The following is a 24,522-nucleotide window of genomic DNA, read 5'->3' as shown; positions in this document are numbered from 1 at the left end:
TGAGTCTGCCTCCACTATTGCTACCCGCTATTCTCCGTGATCAACAGTGCCTGTTCAACTCTGCTCTCCGGTGTCCCATCGTTACTGCACCTGCTGGTTGCTATTGGTTACCTCCGTGTTCCCGCAGAGACCCGCTGCTGTTACTTCTCAGCGCTACTCATCCATCTACTGCTGATCCGTTCTCCACGCCTTCCTGTGTTCCCTGCTGGTCTACCTACCTGTGCGCTGCACCTGCTAGACCCCTGCTTCACCCATCCAGGGACTTGTATCCTGCTGGCCTCCTGCCCTTCAGGTATCTCTGCACTCCTGTCTGACTGCCTTCTCCTGAACCACGGTATGCATACTTCCCATTGACTGTGCTGTGTATTGCATACCTTGCTGGACTGTGTTGGTTCTCCTCTGGAGTGTACTATCCGCTGAGTCTATTGCCATCATTGACTGTGTTGGTTCTCCTCTGGAGTGTACTATCTGCTGACTCTACTGCCATCATTGACTGTGTTATCTCATGCCGGATTACTTCAAGAGACTTTCTATATTGGCAGTGTTGTTCAGTCATTTATACATTTATATTGTGCATATTACTGTGGATCAAAGTCAAGGTGCCCGTGTATATATTGTGTTGCAGTCTCTCCCCGTGCACCTCCTCACATATATATTCAGTAGTACAACTTGCTAGTGGCAGACCACTGACTCCTGTTTACAGTTTCACCTGTTCCAGTATCCTCTCACATAGCAGTGGTACAACTTGCTAACGCAGACCACTGACTCCCCGGATACCTCCACTTGGATTCCATTCCTTCACTCAGACAGCGGTACAACTTGCTATCCGCAGACCGCTGACTCTCATCACCTCCTCGTTTCTGTTGGACATTCCTCCTCACTATAGCAGTGGTACAACTTGCTACCGCAGACCACTGACTACCTTCACGTGTCCTTTGTCCATACAGTTCCTCGTGTATTACTACCTCCATATTGCCAGTGCTGCTAGTCATAGACTTTCCTGAGCATCTCATCATCTGCTATTTCCTGTTCCGTGATCACCCTGCTACCAGAGTACCATATTACCACCTCTACTGCTCTGGTAAGCCTATCACCTGGTGATCCCTGGGTAAAGACTCCTAGTGCCCGTGACAGCTTCATATACAGGAGAGCACCTACTTTGAAAGATATTCTTGTCAAAAGTTTGGTTTCCATACCCAGAAAGCACTTGCATGAAACACAGAGAAACCCAAAACTGCATTTTCAGACACTAAACTCTGTAAGGTAATAAAATCAGAGCAAGATGTAGCTTCTCTACAGAGGGACTTAAATAAACTGGAGGATTGGGCGGCCAAATGGAATATGAGGTTTAACATAGATAAATGTAAGGTTATGCATTTAGGGATCAAAAACAAGAACGCAATCAATAAATTAAATGGAATTAATTTAGGAGAATCTATAATGGAAAAGGATTTAGGAGTGCTCGTAGACAGTAGACTTAGCAATAGTGCTCAATGTCAAGCAGCAGCTGCAAGGGCAAATAAAGTACTGGCATCCATAAAAAGGGATGTAGATGCAAGGGAAGACAGTGTAATTTTGCCAGTGAATATATCGTTGGTAAGACCTCATCTTGAATATGCAGTACAGTTCTGGGCACCACTCTATGAAAAAGATCATTTGGAACTAGAAAGGGGTCAGAGAAGGGCGACAAAATTGATAAAAGGTATGAGTCTTTAAGTTATGAGGAAAGTTCAGCCAATTTAGGCATGTTTACTTTAGAAAAAAGGCATCTAAGAGGAGATATGATTACTATGCACAAATATATTAAGGGTCAATACAGAGAACTTTCATGGGAACTTTTTACCCCAAGGACTATACACAGGACACGCGGTCACCCCCTAAAGTTAGAGGAGAGGAAATTTCACAACCAGCAAAGGAAGGGGTTCTTTACAGTAAGGGCAGTCAAGATATGGAATTCACTGCCAGAGAAGGCTGTGATGGCAGATTCAATAGATATGTTTAAGAAAGGGTTATACAATTTTTTTGCGGAAAAGTGTATCCAGGGATACCACTGTTAATTAAAATGAAGGATAGTAGTGGATATAGAGTAAAAAAAGGACTACAATATTGGGTCTGGGGGGATTTTCACAATTGAAACAGATTGGCGGTTGCTTACTCTGAATCAATTTCAAGTATAAGTGAGGGATCACAGGAGATCCAAAATAGGTTGAACTTGATGGACTGGTGTCTTTTTTCAACCTCATCAACTATGTTACTATGTTAAGTTCAACTATTCAAATAATCGAACTGAATTGTACATTTGTTTTGCAATTCTTTCTCCCTTTTATATACTTGCAAGTAGCAAAAAATAAGTTAATAAGAGACAAAAACAAATGTTATTCAATTTAATGTCAATTTGTTTGACATCTTACCTTGAATGCATTTTATACAAAGAAACTGAGTGCCTTTTAAATCATATTCACACTAAGCAGTCTTCAGTTTCCACATGTCAGTATCTTATGTAACTGTTGGTAACTGCTATGACACAGAGCTGTCTTTCTCATATGAGATCACAAACTTTTATAAATATGCACATTTTCAGCATTTTTAGAATATTGTTTGTTGACACATTTTCATTACTGTTAATAAAATAATTTTTTGTACAGAAAAGAAATCATTTATGTCTTGGACTGGAGATAGAACATTTGAAATGAGTATGCCAGGAGTTACCACACTTACTATATCACCAAAAACAAGGTAAAATATAATTACAGTATATGCCTTTTAATGTTACTTTTTATGTTTAGAATTGTTCATCTTAGTTTATTAGACCTACTCACGTTAATTATGTTCACTGATGTACATTTCATCGTATCCATATTATAATGACATGTTTTACAAAAGTGATTATAGTGTTGTATTTTCCAACAATCAAATAAATTATCAAGCGACACTTTCCTGATAACCAGAAACATGTGAGCGTGTGATGCTTACTCTAGTTTGACATAATCAGGGCCAATTCAATCAGCAAAGAGGCAGTTGTCCAGGTCCCATTCATGCCTAAGTCCAGGGCTGGTGCTAGCATATCTGGCGCCCACCTGTAAAAAATAAATTTGCGCGCCCTCTTTTATAAATTATTTGTTCATTCAATAATGTTTTTCTTCTTTTAATACAAATCATATTATAAACTTTCATAAAGTGAGTAATATAAGTAAGTACATTAAAAAACGTACATTTATTGTTATATGAATAATCTAAATGAAGAATATGTATTCTTTGCAATAAAAGTTTACATTTTTAGCAAATTAGTTTGGTGAGAAGTATAGAAGAGGAAAAAATGCCCCCTTCATCACACTGTGACCTTTTTCATCCCACTGCGCCCCTCTGTCGTCACACTTTTGTCCCTTCATCACACTGTACCCTCCTCCATCACTCCACTGTGCCCTCCTCCATCACCTCCCCCCACTGTACCCTCCTCCATCACACCCCCCCACTGTGTCCTCCAGCATCACCCCCCCCAACTGTTTCACCCCTGCAGCATCACCCCCCCACAAACTGTTTCATCCCTGCAGCATCACCTTCCCACACTGTTTCACCCCTGCAGCATCACCCCTCACTGTTTCACTCCTGCAGCATCACTCCGCTCACACACACATTTTAACCACTGCAGCATCAACCCCCCCCCACACACACACAGTTTGACCCCTGCAGCATCATCCTCCCCCACTGTTTCAAACCTGCAGCATCACCCCCCCCCCCCTTCCTCACTGCTTCACCCCTGCAGCATCACCCCCCCCCTTCCTCACTGTTTCGCCCCTGCAGCATCACCACCCCCTCACTGTTTTACCCCTGCAGCATCACCCCCCCCCACACACACACACACAGTTTCACCCCTGCAGGAAGCTGTAAGCATACAAGCTGTTCATATTTTGAATTTGGGAATTCTGTGCAGTTAGATCATTACATTATTATATTACATTATTAAACAGTGCTCTTGTGAGAATTCATAATCTGAGTGTTCTTCTGTGGTACATTTCTACTGTGTACCACAGGAGAACACTCCTGTGGAACACAGTCAGAGAGGAAGCAAATGAGAGAATACACAAGAGATGTGGATCAGATGTAGGAAGCAAACATGAGGGAACTTGGGGTGAAGATCATTTGAGAAGCATACAAGAGATGTTTGAGCAGACATGGGGAAGCTTATGAGAGATACGGGAGCTAAATATGTGGGAGCACATAAGAGATGTGAAGCAGAAATGGGGAAACATACAAAAGACAGGACACTGATGTAGGAAAACACACAAGACCTACGTAACCAATATGGGGAAGCATAAAAGAATATAACAAACACTCCTTTATGGTGGAAAACTTAGTAGTTGTCTGTGTTTTTTGCCAGAGGCTGTCCCCAAGTTGTTTTTCTTACTTAAAGTTATCTGCAGATCCATCTTCCTGGCAATACATCCTTCACTCCACTCTTCCTCTTACGGGTCTCCCGAACAGCTGGCAGACAGTTTTATCATGCTGTCCTACACTGAAATCGAGTTCGCTGTCAGAGTTCAGTGCTGGATAGGAAGTAGCACTATAAGCCAATAGAGTTACAGCTGCTGTAAATGGGACCCACTGGGAGGATGCACCACACGTAGCGATCAGAGGAGGAACATGAAGAATCAGTGAGAGTTAGCAAGCACTAAACTTAGTACCAGATATTGTACTGCATATTATTTTTGGTGCCAGATATTGTTCTCCTTATTAGACATGGCATCAGATTTAACTGTACACGGGTGGATTGGGAAAGTGGCCCTAGAAAAGAATGTGAAAGTGAACATGTCATGCATGCACCTTTGGTCTTGTGCTGCCGATGTGGGAATGGCCAGGCCTCCCTCAAACCCCTTCACGCTTCCATCAAATGCATCAACATTACTTTGTGCACCACTATTAGGTGTATGTGACTCCCGTCATGAGCAAAGCAATGTGAAGCAAGATATACTTCTCGACTGTCCCAGCAGTCTAGAAAAAGTCTTGACAATGTAAGACAGTCCCTGAAAGTTAGGGTAGTGCTACCAGAATCAAGACAGTTGGCAGACTGTGCTGGTTTTCTTACGCTCAGTGGCTGTTTGTCTGTATTCTAGAGTGTTGAGTCCTGTTTGGAAAATGAACAGGTACTATCTCCTATTCACCTTCATATTTAATACTGAGACCTTAAATTGCATTAATAGATCATACAGTATGTTAACAGTTTCAACCCCATATAATCCCCACCCCGCATTATGTTAGTAACACCCATACACACACTTACCGGCTCTTTAATGCTGTGGGAGGTATACATGTGCAGAGGGGAAAGTTGGAGAAGCGGGGCAGATCTATTTATATTTGTGGAACAATTGACCAATTTTCCCCTCCCCATCAAAATATCTGTGCATCATGAAAATATAGCAGGCACGTGTGCATGCCTGCACTGCTTCAGAGGCTGAGCGTATTATATTATAGTAGTGTACTGTGTAGTGAATGAATGTATTGTATTGTATTACGGTATTATATTTTTATATACACATGTGCTATATACTTTCACTGTCAGCCACTGACACAAAAACAAATAGAATAGGTACAGTGGCTTGTAAAAGTATTCAACTTCCTAAACAGTGAACATATTTGTCTGTATTACAAATGACACTTACACAGATTGTTCCAGGTTGTATTTTTATTGCAAACCAGTAGGCTCTTAAAATACATTTTCAAACTACCGGTAGTAATTCGTTATTTGTCTGCAGATTTTTTGGAATAAAGAAAAATACAAAACTGTTTCTTGCATATGTATTCAACGCCCTGCAGACTAGTACTTGGTAGAACCACCTTTTGTTGCAATAACAGCATTAAGTCTGTTCGGGTAATCTACTAGGCTTTCACACTTTTTGGGAATGATTCTTGCCCATTCTTCCTTGCAAATTATGCCCCAGGTTGATCAGGTTGTTTGGATGAAACTTGTGGACTGCAATTTTCAAATAGTGAGATGGATTCTCAATTGGATTGAGATGTGAACTTTGACTTGACCATTGTAGAACATTCACCATTTTGTTGTTCAACTGCGCTAGTGTTTCTTTTTTCCTTGTGCTTGGGATCATTCTCCTGTTTATAGGTAACCTTTCTCCAAGACTAGCAGACTGAAGCAGGTTGTCTTGCAATATCTCCCCGATTTTGCACCATCCATCTATCCTTGAATTTTAAAAAGATGCCCAGTCCTTGCTGAGCAAAAGCATCCATGCACCATGATTCTGCCACCCCGATACTTCACTTTTGTGTTTGCTGAGGAATGGGCTATGCTAGGTTTGTTCCACAAATAGGGCCTGATTCATTAGGGCACGCATTTTTAGCACAACATGCGCTATGTACTCTACTGACTCTATATTAAATATAGGGACATATTCAATTCTTTTTTTTCCGCGCCGTGGAAAAACTATTACCGTTAATACGGTAATAGTTAGCTGGATTTCAGCTCGTGGCTCAGGGAGCCGCGAGCTGAAATCCAGCGAGAAAATTACCGTATTAACGGTAATAGTTTTTCCACGCATGATTACCGTAATAACTAGAGATGGGCGGGTCCGGTTCCCCGAGAACCGAACCCATCCGAACTTTGCCTATCCGAATACCGAGCTGAGTAGCTCGGTACTCTCCCGCCCACTCCGAATGCAAATCGAGGCCGACCGTCATCGTGACGTCGTCGGATCTCGGGGCTCGGTTCTCGCGATACTTCAACATTATAAATACACGCCTCCACAGCAATCCATCGCCATTTGACAGAGGGAGAGAGCAGGGTGTAGTCACAGGCTGATTAGAGCAGGGACAGAGAATCCAATATTCTTCTTGCAATTGCTCTAACAAAAATCACTAGAGAAGAGAGGAGGATAGAGGTTTATTATTATTTTTTTATATTTGGCACTCCCCAGTGCTTTTGGGGTGTCCCCCATAATTGTGCATAAATATTTCTGGCTGCCAAAAGTCATATCTGTCAGCAGTATCTACCAACTAATTTTTAGCACTCCCCAGTGCTTTTGGGGTGTCCTCCCTAATTGTGCATAAATATTTCTGGCTGTCAAAAGTCATATCTGTCAGCAGTATCTACCAACTAATTTTTAGCACTCCCCAGTGCTTTTGGGGTGTCCTCCCTAATTGTGCATAAATATTTCTGGCTGACAAAAGTCATATCTGTCAGCAGTATCTACCAACTAATTTTTAGCACTTCCCAGTGCTTTTGGGGTGTCCTCCCTAATTGTGCATAAATATTTTTGGCTGTCAAAAGTCATATCTGTCAGCAGTATCTACCAACTAATTTTTAGCACTCCTCAGTGCTTTTGGGGTGTCCCCCATAATTGTGCATAAATATTTCTGGCTGTCAAAAGTCATATCTGTCAGCAGTATCTACCAACTAATTTTTAGCATTCCCCAGTTCTTTTGGGGTGTCCTCCCTAATTGTGCATAAATATTTCTGGCTGTCAAAAGTCATATCTGTCAGCAGTATCTACCAACTAATTTTTAGCACTCCTCAGTGCTTTTGGGGTGTCCCCCATAATTGTACATAAATATTTCTGGCTGTCAAAAGTCATATCTGTCAGCAGTATCTACCAACTAATTTTTAGCACTCCTCAGTGCTTTTGGGGTATCCCCCATAATTGTGCATAAGTATTTCTGGCTGTCAAAAGTCATATCTGTCAGCAGTATCTACCAAATAATTTTTGCCACTGCAAGTGCTTTGCGCTCAGAATGGATTCAAAGCAGTCCACATATGATCAGAATGAGCAACCAGGTTCGGTCACCAGTCCTGATGTTAGTGTTCCCAGTTCGTCATCTGGCCAAGGCGATGTCAAACAACAGAGTGTTTCCAAATCAGTGCAAAAACCAAATTTTTTTTTACTGTATTGAAGCGAAAAAGAAGTTTTACTGAGCAAACGTTAAGTGCCGATAAAAAAAATTTGCAAACATGGCATTCTACACACGCAGTGGCAAAGAGAGAATGAGGCCTTCACCTTTGGCTATTAGTGGCAGATCCCAAAAATTTACCCAGCCTACAATTGGTGCACAACTACTGTTACGCATCAAAGCCGAGCTGCAAGATAACAGTAAGGCATTAGAGGAGAATGTTTGCTCTGATTCACAAATGACAACAATCCCTGAGGAGAGTTCATCCAACAGTGGGATGTATAATCGTGAGCATTCTGCTGATGTGTGCCTTAATAGCCCGAGTGTAGCCGGTGATACCCAAATTGAGGATGCCACTTTGGAATTAGAAGAGGATGAGGGGGAGATTTGTGTAGGCGACGAGGGCGCTAATGAGGATGTTGATGAGGATGAGGTTGTTTGTGTAAGTCCTGCACCAGTGGCAGCGTTCTGGCATGTGAAAAGAAAAAGGCCATTGTCATGCCTGGGCATAAAACAAAAAAATCCACTTCTTATGTGTGGAATTATTTCTACCCAAATCCAGGCAACAATTGTATAGACATTAGTGTATGTCAAGCCACAGTCAGTCGAGGGAGGGACCTTAACCATCTTGGAACCTCGTCTATGTTACTGTCACGGGCACTAGGAGTCTTTACCCAGGGATCACCAGGTGATGGACTTACCAGAGCAGTATAGATGGTAATATGGTACTCTGGTAGCGGGGTGATCACGGAACAGGAGGCAGCAGATGGTAGAGAATGCTCGTGGAAAGTCTATGACTAGCAGCACTGGTAATATATAGGTAGTAGTACACGAGGAACTGAATGGACAAAGGAAACGTGAGGGTAGTCAGTGGTCTGCGGTAGCAAGTTGTACCACTGCTATAGTGAGGAGGAATGTCCAGAAGCAACGAGGAGGTGATGAGAGTCAGCGGTCTGCGTTAGCAAGTTGTACCGCTGTCTAGGTGAAGGAATGGAATCCAGGTGGAGGTATCCGGGAAGTCAGTGGTCTGCGTTAGCAAGTTGTACCACTGCTATGTGAAAGGATACTGGAAACAGGTGACTCAGAAAACAGGGATCAGTGGTCTGCCTCTAGCAAGTTGTACCACTGAATATATCTGTGAGGAGGAGCACGGGGAGAGCAATGCAATACAGAGTATACACGGGCACACTGAACTTGATCCCACGATGATATGCAAAATATAGTAATGACTGAACAGCACTGCACAATAATACAAAGTCACAGGAACTATCCGGGCAAAAGGTAACACAGTCAAATGATGGCAATAGTCTCAGCGGATAGTAAACTCCAGAGGAGAACAACTCAGTCCAGCAAGATATGCAATACACCAACACAGTCAATGAGAAGTATGCATACCGTGGTTCAGGAGCAGGCTGTCAGACAGGAGTGCAGAGATACCTGAACGGCTGGAGGCCGGCAGGATGCGAAGTCCCAGGAGGGTAGAAGCGGTAATCAAGTAGGTGCAGCGCACAGGTAGGTAGACCAGCAGAGATAGAAACAAATACTCAGGAAGCAGTAGTATATCGAACTGGACACCTGGAGAACACTGAAGAGTAGAGATGGTCTAGACGAGATGAAAGCAGCAGGGCGTTGATCCGATGCAGACTGGCGAGTTGACACAGGCAGGAACACTGTAGAAGCACGGAGAGCGGATCAGCTGGCTGCAGACACGAGTAGACCTGAAGGGTAGCGGCAAGCAGGACACTGCAGGTACACGGAGGTAGCGGATAGGAATCAGCAGATGCAGTCACGATGAAACACGGGAGAGTTGAGATGAGCTGGAACTGTTGAGCACGGAGGCAGCGGATAGGAATCAGCTAATACAGTCATGATGAAACACAGGAGAGTTGAAGTGAGTAGATAACTGTAGTGCACGGAGGCAGCGGATAGGAATCAGCTAATACAGTCACGATGAAACACAGGAGAGTTGAAGTGAGATGATAACTGTAGTGCACGGAGGCAGCGGATAGGAATCAGCTAATACAGTCACGATGAAACACAGGAGAGTTGAAGTGGTCTGGAAACCACAGGAGAGTTGAAGTGGTCTGTAAACCACGGGAATCAGCTGAGCTGAATACACGAGGAAACACAGGAACACCTTCAGAGGCTCATGGGGAATGAGACTCCAAGATCAGGCCACGAGGTATGGAACTCAGGTGCTTTAAATAGGGAGTGTTGCCTGATCAGCCAATTAACTAAAAGGAACAGGTACTGAAGGTTTGAAAGGGCTGCGCATGCGCAGACCCTCAGGATGGTGGACGGCCACGGTTCCTAAACACACGGGAAGAAGCACTCACAGTCTGGTGAGTGACAGTACCCCCACTTTTAAAGGTGGGCACAGAACACCTGGAACCGGGCTTGTCCGGATTTTTGGAATAAAACTTCTTAAGAAGAGCTGGAGCGTTGAGATCTTCAGCTTTGATCCATGAACGCTCCTCAGGACCAAAGCCCTTCCAATGAACGAGGAAACGAAGAACTCCTCGTGAAATTTTTGCGTCCAATATATGAGTAATCTCGAAATCTTCCTCCTGATGAACTTGAACTGGCTGAGGTGCTGAAGGAGGGACCGAGAAACGGTTGATGATGAGAGGTTTGAGCAAGGACACATGGAAGGCATTGGAAATACGAAGATTCTTAGGAAGTAGAAGTTTGAAACAAACTGGATTTATCACTTGAATGATCCTATATGGACCAATAAAACGGGGAGCGTATTTCATAGATGGGACCTTCAAACGAATATTTTTGGTAGATAACCAGACACGATCTCCAATTTTCAGTGGTGGAATAGCCCGCCTCTTCTTATCTGCAAAAGACTTATATTTGGCAGATGTCTTCTTTAAACAGGTTTTGACCTGAGACCAAATATTTTTGAAGGTCTGACAAACAGTCTCTACAGCAGGAACTTGGGTGGGAGGGAGGGCAGGAAATTCCGGAAAAGACGGATGGTGACCGTAAACCACAAAGAATGGAGTTTTGGAAGATGACTCATGGTACATGTTGTTATGAGCGAATTCAGCCCAAGGAAGCAATTCTACCCAGTTGTCTTGATTGGCTGATGAGAACATCCTTATAAAGGTCTCAAGATCTTGATTGACCCTTTCAGTTTGTCCGTTTGATTGAGGATGGTAGGAAGATGAGAGTGCTAATCGTATGCCCAAGGTTTTACAAAGGGCCCGCCAGAATCTGGAAACGAATTGTACTCCTCTATCTGACACAATCTCAGACGGACATCCATGAATACGAAAGATTTCCTTGACGAAATGTTCAGCCAGAGTAGACGAGGAAGGCAAACCAGACAAAGGGACAAAATGAACCATCTTCGAAAATCTGTCTACCACTACCCAAATAGTATTACAATTTTTACTAGGCGGAAGATCAGTAACAAAGTCCATACTAATATGGGTCCAGGGCTTGGATGGAATGGGTAGTGGTTGAAGCAAACCCGCTGGAGTTCTGCGTGAGGACTTAAACTGAGAACACAATTCACAAGCAGCTACAAACTCTTTGACGTCTCTCCTCATCGAGGGCCACCAGTAACTTCGAGAGAGAATCTCACAGGTCTTGCGTTCACCAGCATGTCCAGAAAAACGAGAAGAGTGGAACCACGAAAGGATTTTCCTCCTAAGAGTAGGAGGCACGAGGGTCTTCCCAAATGGTAGCACTTTAGTGGAAGAAGCAGCCAGCGAAATACATTTGGGGTCTAGTATAGAGTGGTTGGGAACCTCTTCAACGTCAGAGGACGTCACAAAAGCTCGGGATAGATCGTCAGCTTTCTTGTTCTTGGCAGCTGGTTTGAAGGTTATGATTAATTCGAAACGAGAAAAGAAAAGAGACCATCTTGCTTGACGAGGATTCAAGCATTGGGCAGATTGTAGGTATGACAACTTCTTATGATCCGTGAAAATCGTCACAGGGTGACGAGCTCCTTCCAACAAGTATCTCCACTTCTCTAATGCTACTTTGATAGCCAGCAACTCCTTGTCCCCGATAGTGTAGTTCCTCTCCGCAGGCAGGAGACCCCGAGAGTAAAAGGCACAAGGATGGAATTTTTGTTGCTCCGATCGTTGGGAGAGAATGGCTCCTAAGCCAACATTAGAGGCATCGACTTCTAGGAAGAAGGGAAGTGTCACATCAGGCTGTCGAAGAATGGGAGCAGAGGAGAAGGACTCTTTAAGAAATTGAAAGGCTTGGAGAGCCTCAGATGACCATTGCTTAGTATTGGCCCCTTTACGAGTCAGGGCCACAATAGGAGATGCAATGGACGAGAAGTCTTGAATGAAGCGTCTATAGTAATTGGCAAAACCTAAAAAACGCTGAATGGCACGAAGAGTAGTTGGCTGGGGCCAATGTAACACAGCATTCACCTTTTCTGGATCCATTTGAAGACCAACTCCGGAGACAATATAACCCAAAAATGGAATCTGGGGCAACTCGAATGAACATTTTTCTAGTTTGCAGAATAATGAATTTTTCCGGAGTCTGGAAAGGACCTCTGCCACATGTTGGTGATGAGAAGGAAGGTCCTGTGAAAAGATCAATATGTCGTCCAGGTAGACAACGACACATACATATAACAAGTCCCGAAAGATCTCATTAATGAAGCCCTGGAAAACAGCGGGGGCATTACATAACCCGAAAGGCATTACTAAATATTCATAATGCCCATCTCTGGTGTTGAAAGCTGTCTTCCATTCGTCACCGGACCGGATTCTAATTAAATTATAGGCACCACGAAGATCCAACTTGGTAAAGATCCGAGCTCCCTTGATGCGATCAAATAACTCAGTAATCAGAGGAATGGGATACCGATTTTTAATAGTAATGGCGTTAAGTCCACGAAAATCTATGCAGGGGCGTAGTGATCCATCCTTCTTTTTCACGAAGAAGAACCCGGCTCCAGCGGGAGAGGTGGAAGGTCGAATAAAACCTCGCTGGAGATTCTCTTGGATGTATTCAGATGTAGCTTGAGTTTCAGGTAACGAAAGTGGATACACCCGACCCCTAGGAGGAGTCTTGCCAGGTAGAAGATCGATCGGACAATCCCATGAACGATGAGGAGGAAGACGTTCAGACTGAGCTTTATCAAAAACATCGGCAAATGAAGCATACTAAGGAGGAAGTCCCGGTGAGGAAGATGAGATGGAAGACTGCTGTATTTTAAGAGGAATGACTTGGGAAAGACAACAATGATGACATTCAGCTCCCCAAGACGTAACCTGAGGAGTGCGCCAGTCAATCTGGGGAGAATGACATTGAAGCCATGGAAGGCCTAAAACAATCGGACTTGTAGTAACAGGAAGAATTAAAAACGAAATCTCTTCATGGTGTAGCACACCAATCTGAAGCGTTACTGGAGACGTACTCTGAGTGATGAGACCATTGATGAGACGTGATCCATCTATAGCAGTCACAGTAATCGGTGTTTTCAAAGTAATCACTGGTAGGGACCATTGATTCACTAGGGATTTAGAAATGAAATTTCCTGCTGCTCCAGAATCAATCAGTGCTTGGGACTCAAAGGATTTGGTAGCAAAGGAAATCGTAACATCAAAAGTGCAGACTTTTAATTTCGTAGAACATGGAGAGGACTCCAGGGACCCTAACTTCACCTCTCCAGAACTAGTTAGGGCCTGGCATTTCCCGATTTCTTAGGGCAAGAATTGAGCATATGGGTGGAATCAGCACAATAGATACAAAGTCTATTCTTTAACTCTTCGGTTCTTCTCCTCAGAGGTTAACTTGGAACGCCCTATCTCCATGGGGATCACAGGAGATGAAGCTGGACGAAGTTGAGGGGTTGAGCGAAGAGGTGCTTTAACTGAAGTTGTTTTTTCAGATTCCCTTTCACGAAACTTCATGTCTACACGATGGCAGAGGGAAATCAAATCTTCTAATGACGTAGGTAGCTCTTGGGTAGTCAGTGCATCTTTAATTTTATCGGAGAGCCCCTGCCAGAAGGCGGCAATTAATGCTTCAGTGTTCCACTGAAGTTCAGAGGCTAATATCCTAAATTGAATGACGTACTGGCCTACTGTACGAGAACCCTGACGTAAACGGAGAATGCTGGAAGCAGCGGAGATTACACGACCTGGTTCATCGAATACACTTCGGAACATAGAAATAAATTTGGCACTATCTTCTAATACTGGATCGTTCCTCTCCCACAGAGGGGAAGCCCAAGCCAGAGCTTGTCCAGAAAACAATGAAATAAGATAGGCCACTCTGGAACGATGGGTAGAAAAATTTTGAGGTTGGAGCTCAAAATGAACTGAGCATTGGTTGAGAAAACCCCTACAAGTTGTGGGGTCTCCATCATACTTTGACGGAGTAGGCAGGTGAAGCGTGGAAGCCGTAGACACCTGGGATGGCACTGGGGAAACGGAGGAAAGCACAGGAGCTTCAACATTAGCTGTAACATTCTGTCCCGATGTTCCTTGGGAGGCTAACGTCTGGTAACATTGTAGTAACAGCTGTTGGCGAGCATCCTGTTGCTCCACACTGGTAACCAGATGCTGCAGCATCTCTTTAGCTGTAGGTTCCGAATCTGGGTCTGTCATGGCCTGATCTTACTGTCACCGGCACTAGGAGTCTTTACCCAGGGATCACCAGGTGATGGACTTACCAGAGCAGTATAGATGGTAATATGGTACTCTGGTAGCGGGGTGATCACGGAACAGGAGGCAGCAGATGGTAGAGAATGCTCGTGGAAAGTCTATGACTAGCAGCACTGGTAATATATAAGTAGTAGTACACGAGGAACTGAATGGACAAAGGAAACGTGAGGGTAGTCAGTGGTCTGCGGTAGCAAGTTGTACCACTGCTATAGTGAGGAGGAATGTCCAGAAGCAACGAGGAGGTGATGAGAGTCAGCGGTCTGCGTTAGCAAGTTGTACCGCTGTCTAGGTGAAGGAATGGAATCCAGGTGGAGGTATCCGGGAAGTCAGTGGTCTGCGTTAGCAAGTTGTACCACTGCTATGTGAAAGGATACTGGAAACAGGTGACTCAGAAAACAGGGATCAGTGGTCTGCCTCTAGCAAGTTGTACCACTGAATATATCTGTGAGGAGGAGCACGGGGAGAGCAATGCAATACAGAGTATACACGGGCACACTGAACTTGATCCCACGATGATATGCAAAATATAGTAATGACTGAACAGCACTGCACAATAATACAAAGTCACAGGAACTATCCGGGCAAAAGGTAACACAGTCAAATGATGGCAATAGTCTCAGCGGATAGTAAACTCCAGAGGAGAACAACTCAGTCCAGCAAGATATGCAATACACCAACACAGTCAATGAGAAGTATGCATACCGTGGTTCAGGAGCAGGCTGTCAGACAGGAGTGCAGAGATACCTGAACGGCTGGAGGCCGGCAGGATGCGAAGTCCCAGGAGGGTAGAAGCGGTAATCAAGTAGGTGCAGCGCACAGGTAGGTAGACCAGCAGAGATAGAAACAAATACTCAGGAAGCAGTAGTATATCGAACTGGACACCTGGAGAACACTGAAGAGTAGAGATGGTCTAGACAAGATGAAAGCAGCAGGGCGTTGATCCGATGCAGACTGGCGAGTTGACACAGGCAGGAACACTGTAGAAGCACGGAGAGCGGATCAGCTGGCTGCAGACACGAGTAGAACTGAAGGGTAGCGGCAAGCAGGACACTGCAGGTACACGGAGGTAGCGGATAGGAATCAGCAGATGCAGTCACGATGAAACACGGGAGAGTTGAGATGAGCTGGAACTGTTGAGCACGGAGGCAGCGGATAGGAATCAGCTAATACAGTCACGATGAAACACAGGAGAGTTGAAGTGAGTTGATAACTGTAGTGCACGGAGGCAGCGGATAGGAATCAGCTAATACAGTCACGATGAAACACAGGAGAGTTGAAGTGAGTAGATAACTGTAGTGCACGGAGGCAGCGGATAGGAATCAGCTAATACAGTCACGATGAAACACAGGAGAGTTGAAGTGAGATGATAACTGTAGTGCACGGAGGCAGCGGATAGGAATCAGCTAATACAGTCACGATGAAACACAGGAGAGTTGAAGTGGTCTGGAAACCACAGGAGAGTTGAAGTGGTCTGGAAACCACAGGAATCAGCTGAGCTGAATACACGAGGAAACACAGGAACACCTTCAGAGGCTCATGGGGGATGAGACTCCAAGATCAGGCCACGAGGTATGGAACTCAGGTGCTTTAAATAGGGAGTGTTGCCTGATCAGCCAATTAACTAAAAGGAACAGGTACTGAAGGTTTGAAAGGGCTGCGCATGCGCAGACCCTCAGGATGGTGGACGGCCACGGTTCCTAAACACACGGGAAGAAGCACTCACAGTCTGGTGAGTGACAGTTACGCCATTTAACTAGAGTTCATGGCAAAGTGTTGGGAAAAGCTGAAAGTTCTTCTCAAAAAAATACAAGCACTCCATCATCAGCTAAGACCCTCTGCTCACCGACATCCCGACGGCTACAAAATACACCCACCACACCATCCTCATCAATATCCTCAGTAGCGCTCGGAGTTAGCCCGGCATCCCACTTAAGGCTGGATGACTCCTGCACTATTATTGATTCCTCTGAAGAAAGCGTTAGTCCCACTGCTGCTGCTGTTGCTGCTGCTGGGGTTTGAATCATCATCCCAGAGGCAGGTCAAGAAAATGAGCAGTCCTACATTTTAGCAATTAACTGTGAAACAATCATTTGCGAGGGGAAGCAAATATGACATCAGTCACCCAGTCGCCAAGCGAATCACAGACGACATGGCTGCAATGTTAGTGTTAGATCTGCGTCCAATCTCCACAATAAACACAGCTGGTTTTTCACAGTTAATTGAGGTTTTGTGTCCGCGTTACAGAATTCCATTGCGACACCATTTCTCCCGTAAAGCAATTCCACAACTATACCAAAAAGTGTGTAAAAATGTAGAGATTGCGCTGAAAAATGCCATTCTGCCCACTGTCCACTTAACCACAGATATGTGGACAAGTGGAAGTGGCCAAACCAAAGACTATATGACTGTGACAGCCCACTTTGTTGGTCATTCTCCTTCATCAGCAGGAACAGCAGCAGCATGTACACCACTACGTAACATTTGTCACAGGCAGGCCACTCTTTGTATCACCGGCTTCACTAACAGGCATACGGCTGACAATTTGTTACGCAAACTGAGAGATGTGATTGATGCTTGGCTTATACCACTCGGACTCTCCCCAGGGTATGTCATTTCTGATAACGCCAACAATATAGTGCGAGCATTACAGCTGGGTGATTTCCAACATATTCCCTGTTTTGCTCACTCCATCTACTTGGTGGTACAGAGCTTCCTACGAAATAACCGTGAGGTGCAGGAGATGCTTTCGGTGGCCCGTAAAATTTCAGGCCATTTCAGGCATTCAGCCACAGCATGTAGGAGATTACAGCAGCTCCAAGAGCAGTTTAACTTGCCCTGCCACCAACTTAAGCAAGAGGTGGTAACTAGGTGGAATTCCACCCTGTACATGCTTCAGAGGATGGAGGAACAGCGCAAAGCCATCTAAGCATATTGCACAAGCCATGACATTGGGAAAGGAGGGGGGATGTATTTCACTCTTGCACAGTGGGAAATCCTTTCAGTCCTGTGCAAGGTGCTGAAACCATTTGAAGTTGTGACGTGTGAGGTGAGTGCAGACTCTGCTAGTTTGAGCCAAGTCATTCCTTTAATTTGACTATTGGAAAAGCAGCTTGAGAAAATGAAGGAGGAGCTGAAAGCAAGCAATTCAGCAAAGTATGTTGGCCTTGTCGATCAAGTATTTAATTCGCTTCACAATGATCCTCGAGTTATTAAGATCTTGAACTCGGATCAGTACCTTTTGGCCACTGTGCTTGATCCAAGGTTTAAAACCTACATTGAGTCTTTACTTGTAAATGAGCGAGATGTGAACTTTTGCAAGGAGCTATTGCTCAGCAAGTTGGCCGCTGAACTGGGCCTCGGCTTGACGACGTGTCCTCCTTCACTTTCTCAAGCTGCTGCTGCTCGTAAAAATATTAAATTTCCCAAAAAGAAGCAGGGAAGACGCAGGGGGCAGACCAGAACAATTTAACATCTGGGCTGGTTTGAAGTATTTTTGGAAGTATGGAACAATAAAGTTGTTGATATTTATCTACTATTTTGGTCTTCTCTTGGTGTTGACACGTGGGCTGGAGTGTGCTGCCGACAAGTGGGGCCGCTGACATCTGGCTGGAGTTGGTGTTCTGTGGCACCGCGGGAGGTGCAGTCTTCGGGCCTTCAAACGCTGTTAAATCAAGGTGTTGGTTTGGAGTCCCGTTGGGCGCTACATACCGGGCGGAACATCAGAAGTTTTTGACCAACAGGCATCTCAACACACGTGTACAAGCCCGTAATCTAGAGGAGTATATACATTTGGATAACAGCGCCATTTACAGGACCAACTTGTTACGGTACTCTTATATGTTCAACACCATTTAGCCTGTTTTTTTGGGAACTATAAATGATTGTGAGAAGTTAAATCAAGGATCCTATATCAACGATATTTATTATGCTGATCTAGCCAATACTATAGAATTGTTCACTATGGTCATACACAAACAAGCATTATTAGTTGTGGATTGATGTGTGTTATAGTACACCCTGGCATTAGAGCGCTGTAGTATTTGGAATTATATGTATTATTGAGGTCTTGGGGGAGTCTCTCTACATGCTGCCCATGCCAGAGTGATTGCAATTACTAAATTGAGCGCTTATCCAAATTTATATGCCTTTGTCCATTTCTCTTAATAATGTACAGTCTATAACGGCTAAATTTTTTGGTATTTCATACAAGTGGAGGGGGGCCCAGAGAGACAGAAACCAAACTGGCTTTCTCCATGTCAGTTAATATTGTACAGTCTATAACGGCTGAATTTTTTTGTATTTTTGACAAGTGGAGGGGGGCCTATAGAGGCAGAAACCAAACTGGCTTTCTCCATTTACATTAATATTGTACAGTCTATAACGGCTGAATTTTATTGTATTTTCGACAAGTGGAGGGGGGCCTATAGAGGCAGAAACCAAACTGGCTTTGTCCATTTCAATTAATATTGTACAGTCTATAAAGGCTGAATTTTTTGGTTTTTTAAACAAGTGGAGGGGGGCCTATAGAGACAGAAAGCAAACTGCCTTTTTCCATTTCTTTACATATTTTACTATAAGTGTAGGGTGTAATATACATCCAAAGACGATGGCTGCATTGCCAATATGCATAGATGGAGAGGAAGACAATCTGTTTTGTGTGTAGAATAAATGAAGGCCTACCAACGAAGAATTAAACTGTTTTTTGGATGATTTATTACCTGTACAATTAGATTACTTATCTCTAAAACAGTTGGAGCACTAAATTGGGTTATTTTAGGCCCAAAAACATTGATTTTCCAACAAAATAACAAAACCAAAACCAAAACACGCAAGGGCGGTTTTGCAAAACCAAAACACGACGGTAATCCAGATCCAAAACCGAATCCAAAACCAAAACACGGGGGTCAGTGACCATCTCTAGTAATAGCGGTAATCGTGCGCGGACCGCGAGATTTTCGGCGTTTCCGCTGAGAATTGAATATGCCCCATAGAGTCAACACACCTTACATCATCTGAAGACAGTGCAACTCAAATCAACTGAACTGAACTATTTATTAAAAATTTCAGTGTATAATACAAATATTGTAAATAATGTAAATAATTTATTTACAAAGACCTTACTTAGCATCATCTTCCAGGGTTTTGTTTTATTTGACTCATGCTATGTATTACAGATGACAGACCCTTCTTTTAGGTGACCAATAATGTGTGTGTCATTTTTAGCATTAATAATTATGTTTTCACATGTGTCTGTGTTGTATTTGCATGTTTCTTTGTGGCACTATAGGTCCCAGCATGGCCTTGCAGCCATAGAGTATGCTTGTGCTTGTAGTAATAGTGCTACTAAAATGTTTAGGGGCTATTTTTACTAAACTGCGGGTTTGAAAAAGTGGAGATGTTGCCTATAGCAATCAATCAGAATGTAGCTGTCATTTTGTAGAATGTACTAAATAAATGATAACTAGAATCTAATTGGTTGCTAGAGGCAACATCTCCACTTTTTCAAGTTAATATCTGAAATGGACAAATATATTTTAGATATTAGTTTATGTTTAAAATGTCCCTTCATTATGGCCCAAATTTACATACATACACATTTTCATTTATTTGTATAGAAAAAAACACTCACCAATGTATGAAAGTCATTTTTTTATTACCTATACCAACATAAATGAAAGGGAAAGAAATCAATTAAAAAAACATTTTTCTATTAGTTCAACATTTATTTGATTTTTTTTTGCTTTTCCTTTTTTTTTTTTCCCCCCAAAAGACAAGGTAGGGATTGGGGATTTGCAACTGGGCTATGGGGGCTGGAATCCGGGGCAGGGGTGCAGGAATCCAGGGCAAAGAAGCTTGAAACATCTGCTGGTAAACTGGGCCTTTGTGCTGTAGAGCCCAAAATATGGCTGTCTTCTTGAGCTGTAAAAAAATAACAAACAAAAAATTATATTTCCAAGCTTAAGGCATTTTGAAAAAAAAAAATTACTTCTATGGGTATACTTTGTTTACACATTTGCCGTGTTCTACAGAGTTCTGACGTATTGCATAACTTGAAACTCTCTGCAAAGGGCCATGTTATGCTAAAGACATTAGTAGCCAAAGGACTTTTTATTTTCCGCATTCTTTATTTGTGAGTTGCATAATAATTAACAGTAGTCAACAATAACAGTTCCAGAGGACCAGCAAAGCGAGCGGAGATACTTCCTATTCAAATAAATGGAAGCATTCCCACCCGACAGTACCAGGGCTAAACATGTCCCATCTACTGCCCCTATGATGTGCGGAAAGTTGGCTATGGTGGCAAACTGATGCTTTATGGGCTCAAGGGACCCCTCATTGAGTGGCAGGTGAATAAATTGCCTGAGCCGTGACAATAAAGCCCTTGGCATAACCTTCAGTACACGACTGAAGGTGGCTTGGGACATCCCTGCAGCGACTCCCACTGTCGTTTGGACCTAACAGTTTGGTCAATGGCGGTACTGCTGTCGGGATGTGGCGTATTGGCTCTAGGTCACTCTACACAATGCGCGGGGTGTCCATGATGACATGAGGAGTGAGGTGATAGGGATGGACCACCTCAGCATCTGACATTCCAAAGAGGCTTACATGTGGCCCTGCCTGGGCCGGCGACATTGGACCAGTTGCTGGTTTTAGAGGGGTGGACGTCTGTTGTCCTCCTTTTGAGCGGCCACTTCCCACTGGTACAGTATTTCCTCAACATATTGGCTAAATGTGAGAAAGATGGATAAAGGTTGCAAATAAATAAATTGCTTCATGCCTTGCAACCTTTGTAGTTTGCGTGTACACTAAAGAGTTGAAACATACTTACACCTACTTCTGGCATAATGAGGCTCATTATATATCTTTTTGAAGTTAAAACATACACATACAAGCATTTTACAATTATCAGAAATGGAACTACAAACAGTCACAAGAGTATGGAGTACAGCAAACATACCTGGCAAAAAAAATGAAGAATGGGCAAAACATAGAATGTAAAGAGGTCACCTGGACAAAAAACTAAATCAAATATGCAGATCTGTTTGAAGGGTGGGGAGGTGAGAAAAAAAACCCTTACCAGAATATGGTATTAAAAATGCCCACTGCTATGAAGCATGCTATGAAGCATGTGAAAACTGTTCAGCATAACATTTTAAATAGAGAAGCATTGTAAATGTGGCATATAAATGATTGAGTGCAGTTTTGACAAAGTAATTAAAAAAGAAAAAGCATGCAGTGCATAAGACACAGAAAACATACCTCTCAAGACAAATGAACCAGATCCAGTACACTATATAAATGAAAAGTTTCCAATCTACACTATAAACTCCCACAATCAAGTGTGCATCATTTTAGTCTTTTATAACAGTTTATAATGAGAGAAGTGTATGCAGGTGTATGATGAGCTCTGGCATAAGATGACGAGAGTGTCCAGCTGTGTTTTTATAAAGATTTCAACAGCGTTGTGGACTTGGACTAGACCCGGAGCTGGTGCAAGCTTTACGAGTATAAATCAGATGTATCCAGAGGTAAACTCCCACTTCAAGTATTTCCTAGAGATGTCCACCCATCACACGGCCCTTTTCACTCCCAAACTTGTATGTCCCTTAGGATCACTTTTACATGAACATTGGGTGTGTACATCTTCATTACTCTCTGTTTCTTAGACATATCTCTCAGATCTGGGCATGCGTAGAGTGATTTTGCGCACAATATGCACAAAATCAGCCACTTTGTGCCCTAGAGTTTAAAATTGGTGCCAAAAAAGATCCATTTTTGTGTCATCTGACCACAAAACCTTATCCTGCATTTTAGCTGTGTCACTCTGATGTTTTCTGGCAAACTCCAGACTTGCTTTGATGTGGTTTTTCTTCAGTAATGGTGTCTTTTTTGTCACTTTTGACATACAGGCCAGTTGTATGCAGAGATCTTGATATGGTTGACTGGTGCACCTTCACATCAGTCTCAACAACTGAACTCTGTAGCTCCTTCAAAATGATAGTTGGTGTCATAATGCTTCCCTTTCAATTCTCCTTCTTGCTCTGACGTTGAGTTTTGAATGGAAAGCTTGTCTAGCCAGTGCCTGGGTGGTATGATGCGCTTCCATTTCCTCACAATTTATTCAATAGTGCTCACTGGGATATCCAAGCACTTGGATATCATTTTGTAGCCTTTTCCTATCTTGTGCATGTTTATAACATTATCTTTAATGTTGTTAGAATGCTCTCTGATCTTCATTTTCACAACTTTCCTTCAGATTCACAATGGGACCAATTTTATTTGAATTGAGGGGTCTTTTATCCCATAAAAGTTGACCTTTTTTAATAACTCACAGGTAGAGGCTAATTGAAAGCCTATTGTTAGGGCAATATATTTCATCTGTGTAAACTTGGCACTTCCAGAGCACAGGGGATGAATACGCATGTTAAATTTTTCAGTTTAAAAAAAATTCCCCTCTGGGAGATCTCAGATTTGAGGATCTAAGGGGCGAGTGTGGGAATACATGACAACATGATGCACGTTATCATGGCCCCACCCACTGTTGTGCAATGCTAATGCTGTCAGCATCCGGGAAATTTGTGAGTCTCCTGGGCATTTAGGGAGAGTAGTTAAATATGGTGCATATTAGTCTTGGCACGAACTATGACTGTTAATATTAAACTTGGAAACAGATAGAGCTTTGCAAATTAGAGTTTGCAATAGATATTGTTCTGTTTCATAGGCTTGGCAGATGATATGGCTCTGAAACTGGTTTCCAGATTTTAGACATATTTATTAAGACTTGCTGATACTGTAAGAGCTTGGCCTATAGCTGTTTATTGAACCGAAACTGACAAACCAGGAAGCAGATGTATGCAGTATATTCAGTCATCATCACCATTTATTTATATAGTGCCACTGATTCTGCAGCGCTGTACAGAGAACTCATTCACATCAGTCCCTGCCCCATTGGAGCTTACAGTCTAAATTCCCTAACACATACACAGACAGACAGACAGTCATTGAACTTATAGCAAGACTGCCTCCATGAATCAATGAAGGTCTGATTCACCAGCTTCAGTACATCATACAGATTAACACTTATGATGCACAAAAGTGGTGTTCTGCAGTTCAGTACTAAAAACAAAATTTTATCACGCATGAAGATTTCTGCAGATAAATTATTAAAGTATTCCACAACTTGGTCAGAGATAAGCCACGTTCCTCATGGTTCCTGCACACCTAGGAACTGACAGGCAAATATGCTATAGAATAGTGCAGGGTAAATTTGCTCCCATGATAGATTGTCTCACACACAAAAAAATTTGTGAATGATATCGTTAACACTGATCTTTAGTTTAATCAATTTAAGCTCCAAATAAATACATAATGAAAGGGATGCAGTCATTATTCATAAGGGGCATTTTTTTAGTACTAATATCAGTAGACCAGTCCCAAGTCCTAATCACACTGCCTTTTGATATTTTTTTTCAAAATATTTATTTATATAGCACCAATCATATTAGGGAGCTATGTACAGAGAGCTATTCAGATAATTCCCTGCCCAATTGGATCTTAAAATCTAAATTTCATACCACATGCACACTAGGGTCCATTTTGTCAGTAGCCAATTAACCTACCAGTATGTTTTTGGACTGTAGAAGGAAACCCACACAAATACAGGGAGAACACCTATATTCCACACAGGTAGGGTCCTGATCAGAGCCAAACTCATGACCCCAGCAGTGTGAGCCAACAGTGCTAACCACTGTGTCACCATCCTGCAGAATTATGGCTTTGAGCCATACTGTAGTAAAAGTGTAACATTATTCAGTGAGAACATTAAATCAATTACTTAGATTAGTTCAACTGATAACCATTCAGGATGATGAGAGTTCAGTCCATCTTGGCTAAAGTCCAGTATGTTCAATAGCTCAGTATGTTGTCCAAATTGTTGTGTACAAATCCAGTTTTTATCTCTTTGTTATTTGCTTCA

At 43.0% G+C, this 24,522-nt stretch overlaps 1 protein-coding gene across 7 annotated transcripts in view; it reads left to right on the top strand.

The window, feature by feature from the left end:
* TEX14 (testis expressed 14, intercellular bridge forming factor) overlaps window positions 1-24,522 on the top strand; it is a 427,022-nt gene that overhangs the window by 331,894 nt on the left and 70,606 nt on the right. For all 7 annotated transcript variants that reach the window (XR_012688029.1, XM_075195065.1, XM_075195067.1 and 4 more), the window contains one exon: window positions 2,646-2,736. Coding sequence is in view for 6 of the 7 variants with exons in the window: in XM_075195065.1 (XP_075051166.1) it covers window positions 2,646-2,736 (91 nt within the window). In the remaining variant the exon portion in view is untranslated. The remainder of the gene's footprint in view (window positions 1-2,645; window positions 2,737-24,522) is intronic.

This window comes from Mixophyes fleayi, chromosome 2, assembly GCF_038048845.1.
Source record: "Mixophyes fleayi isolate aMixFle1 chromosome 2, aMixFle1.hap1, whole genome shotgun sequence".
NCBI classification, from domain to species: Eukaryota; Metazoa; Chordata; class Amphibia; order Anura; family Limnodynastidae; genus Mixophyes; species Mixophyes fleayi.
This window is presented reverse-complemented; position numbering and strand designations above follow the sequence as displayed.